The sequence below is a fragment of the Cyprinodon variegatus genome, unplaced genomic scaffold (assembly GCF_000732505.1).
Source record: "Cyprinodon variegatus isolate N-32 unplaced genomic scaffold, C_variegatus-1.0 Scaffold1427, whole genome shotgun sequence".
NCBI classification, from domain to species: Eukaryota; Metazoa; Chordata; class Actinopteri; order Cyprinodontiformes; family Cyprinodontidae; genus Cyprinodon; species Cyprinodon variegatus.
In genome coordinates this window covers 89,407-93,095 of record NW_015151880.1, presented here as the reverse complement: position 1 = coordinate 93,095, position 3,689 = coordinate 89,407, and the positions used below count along the sequence as shown (strand labels likewise).

At 49.3% G+C, this 3,689-nt stretch overlaps 1 protein-coding gene across 1 annotated transcript in view; it reads right to left on the bottom strand.

Moving 5' to 3' along the window:
- Positions 1 to 3,689, bottom strand: part of sugct (succinyl-CoA:glutarate-CoA transferase) — a 59,223-nt gene that overhangs the window by 45,681 nt on the left and 9,853 nt on the right. The window contains exons 9-11 of the mRNA XM_015403029.1: positions 1,281 to 1,352; positions 1,065 to 1,162; positions 870 to 972 (exon numbers count right to left, since the gene is read on the bottom strand). Coding sequence (XP_015258515.1) covers positions 870 to 972; positions 1,065 to 1,162; positions 1,281 to 1,352 — 273 coding nt within the window. The remainder of the gene's footprint in view (positions 1 to 869; positions 973 to 1,064; positions 1,163 to 1,280; positions 1,353 to 3,689) is intronic.

The window sequence follows — 3,689 nt, the reverse complement described above, 5'->3', positions numbered from 1 at the left end:
ATTCACATCTGCAGTGATGGATTTCCCGCCCAGTAACAGCCTTCAGGTGTCACCGCGCTGTGATTTAACTCCCCGCTGGCTCCCGTACAGCCCGACCCGACTCACAGAAGGTTATGAACTGCAGACTCAGCACTTCCTGTGATGTCACAGCAGAGGAACAGCTTCCAACCCCCCCAGAACCCAGAGGAGAGGAAACCCAGAGCTGAGCTCAGCAGGAAGGTAGCTCTGAAACACAGCTGAGTCAGTCTGGACAGAACCAGCCGGAACCTACCGGAACCAGCCGGAACCAACCAGAACCAACCGGAACCAACCAGAACCAACCGGAACCAACCGGAACCAACCAGAACCAACCGGAACCAACCGGAACTGAACCAACCGGAACCAGCCGGAACCAGCCGGAACCAACCGGAACTGAACCAGCCGGAACCAGCCGGAACCAACCAGAACCAACCGGAACTGAACCAGCCGGAACCAGCCGGAACTAACCAGAACCAACCGGAATCAACCAGAACCAACCGGAACTGAACCAACCGGAACCAACCAGAACCAACCGGAATCAACCAGAACCAACAGGAACTGAACCAACCGGAACCAACCAGAACCAGCCGGAACCAACCGGAACTGAACCAACCGGAACTGAACCTTGATCACTAACTCCATTATCATCATCACCTTCATCATCACCATCCTCATCTTCCTCACTATCATCATCATCATCATCATCATCATCATCATCATCATCCTCATAACCAAAGGAATCCTAGATCTTTAATGAACCTCCAGCTCTGGTTCTGCTGAACCAGAACCAGAACCTCCCTGGTTCTGGTTCTGGTTCCTCTGACCCAGACTGATCTGCGTCTGGCACTGACCTGTGGCTCTGAGAACACTTCCTGGATGCTGTTGATTGGTCCAACAGGAACACCTGATCCCTGGAACCTCCTCAGCCAATCAGCAGTGTTCTCCTGCAGGAACCTGAAAGGAACAGAACCAGACGATGAAGCGAGGCCCTAATGGGCCAACGGTTCTGATCCGCTCCAATGAGGACCGGTCCGGTTGGAGCAGACCTCTCTGACAGCGTCTGCAGCAGCTGTTTGCGGTTCTGGACTCTCAGCTGGTTGGTTCTGTAGTTTGGGTCCTCAGTGAGATTCTGCAGATCCAGAACCTGCAGGTCCAACGGAACCAGAACACATTCTTAGACTAACTTTCAGAACTGCCTTAGAAAGAGATCCGTCAGAAGCCCCTGGGCAAACGGATCGGACCAGAACTCCAGTCAGACTCACCTGGCACACTCTGACGAACTGCTGATTGTTCCCTGCAGCGACAACCAGGTGTCCATCTTTGGTTCTGAAGCCCTGGAGACACAGAGGAACCATGAAGGAACCAGAACCTGGACCCCAGGAATTCACTGGTCCCTGGATCCAAAAACTGGTCCCTGGAACCAAAAACTGGTCCCTGGATCCAAAAACCGGTCCCTGGATCCAAAAACCGATCCCTGGATCCAAAAACCGATCCCAACCTGGAATAAACTGAAGCAGTTCATCAACCGGCGAAAAACTTTATTTATAAACCGGACAAACAGCTTAGCGCTCACTGTAAGATGCAACATTACAGCATCTATGTTCTCTGGTTCTATCCTGCTCTGTTCTTGTCTGATTTATTCTACTTTATTCTGTTCTTTACTTTATTTCGACCCAAAGGTTGAATCATAATGATTTAATGAACAGATTTCAGCCTTTATCTGATTATTAATCAGAATATTTAACAGATCAACCGGTCCGCTATGGCAGGAATTAAACTACGTCCATTTTCAGTCATTGATTATTGATATCTGAAATAGAAATGGTACCAAATGTATTACCGAGATGTGAAATTCATTTTCAGACACTCAGAATGTTTATTTCAGATAGGAGTGACGTCATTTGTCCTAGTAAGAATTACATCTCAGATATCTGAACGTTTATTTTGACTAGGAAGAAATGCATTTTAGACATCTGGATTACACGTTCAGTCGAGGTAATAAATGTGAAAATGGCCTGCCATACATCCGCTTGGTTCTGACTGTCGGTCAGTTTGAGGAACGGGTTTGGATCAAAGAAAAATAAAGAAAAACAGACCATTTTTTCTGCTGGGCTGAACAAGAACAACATGGAGAACAGAACCAGAACTTTTTACTCTAAAAATTCAGTCCAACAGTTCTTCCTGTGAGTTAATAATCAGAACCGAGCAGAACCTCACTGAGACGTTCTGATGGGAAAATCAACTTCAACTTCCTCAGAACCGTCTTTGGTTCCTCTGAATCATCAGAACTGATCTGGTTCTGAACAACCAGAACTTCTGCTCATGAAGCTCCTGATTGGTTTAACTTCAGCTTTTATTCCTCATTTGGACCTCAGGGGTTCTGGTTCCCGTTGGCCCATCTGGTCATGGAGCTAAATCCATGAGACGGACACGTCGGAATCGGAGCAGGCGGCGAGTCTGGAGCAGGTCTCGGGTCTTTCCTTCCTCATGTTGACTCAGGAGGTTGAATCGGACCAATGAGGAGCTGCTGCAGGTTCTGGAGCTTTACTAAGAGGAGAGCCTCCAGAGGAACCCTGCTGAAAGGCCGCCGCGTCTCTTCCTGCCGACGGCCTCCATCTTTCCTGTCTGACTCTCAGCCACATGAAAGGAGCTGCAAACACAGAGCGTTCACCTCTGGTCACGCCGTTCCCACCGCAGCTCTGCTTTCATCTGCCGCCCCAGGGGCTTGTGGGTAATGTGGTCCACATGGGGATGAAACGTTCAGCCACAGAACCTCAGAGAGGAGAGGAACTGGTGGGCTCCCAGCAGGGAGGCTTGTGCCCCCTGCTGGCTGAAAAAGACCCGGACAGACGGACAGACAGGCAGGCAGACAGACAGGCAGGCAGACAGACAGGCAGGCAGGCAGACAGACAGACAGACAGGCAGACAGACAGACAGACAGACAGACAGACAGACAGACAGACAGGCAGGCAGACAGGCAGACAGACAGACAGGCAGGCAGGCAGGCAGGCAGGCAGGCAGGCAGACAGACAGGCAGACAGACCGACTGACCGACAGACAGACAGACAGGCAGGCAGACTATTCAATTCAACTCTTTTCTATTGCTGTCTCTATGTTCATGGATGTTGGCTAACGCTTCCTCAGCCATCTGTGGTTCTTTCTGGGTTCATTAATTCTGTTTGTTGAATGAAGACCTGAAGGACGCATTACAGACGTTAGATTTTAGATCCAAAGCTCATAGAGCAGCTAACCAACAGGGAGCAGGAAAGCAGATCATTGATTTGCCACCAGCTGACCTCCTGACCGTCCTGAAACTGAGCCTCAGTCAATTTTATCAAACTGTTGTTCTCATTCCTTCATTATCTAAGTGAGGAGAGAATCCTCATATCTATCAGCTGCTCTACTGCTGCTGAAATGAGCTTCCTCTGCAGGTTGGATGGAAGCTGCAGAAGAAGGTGATGAGTTCAGAGACCAGTTTGAGAAACGATTCAGAGAAAATGGAGGCGGTTCGATCAGGAGCCATGACCTGGATCTCTTGGTTTTTAGCCTTTCCAGTCATGTCCTGCTGGGATGACCTCTCTAGCATCTGGAGTCATTAGCATCTGGAGTCATTAGCATCTGTGAACACTAGCATCTGTAGTCACTAGCACCTCTAGTCACTAGCACCTCTA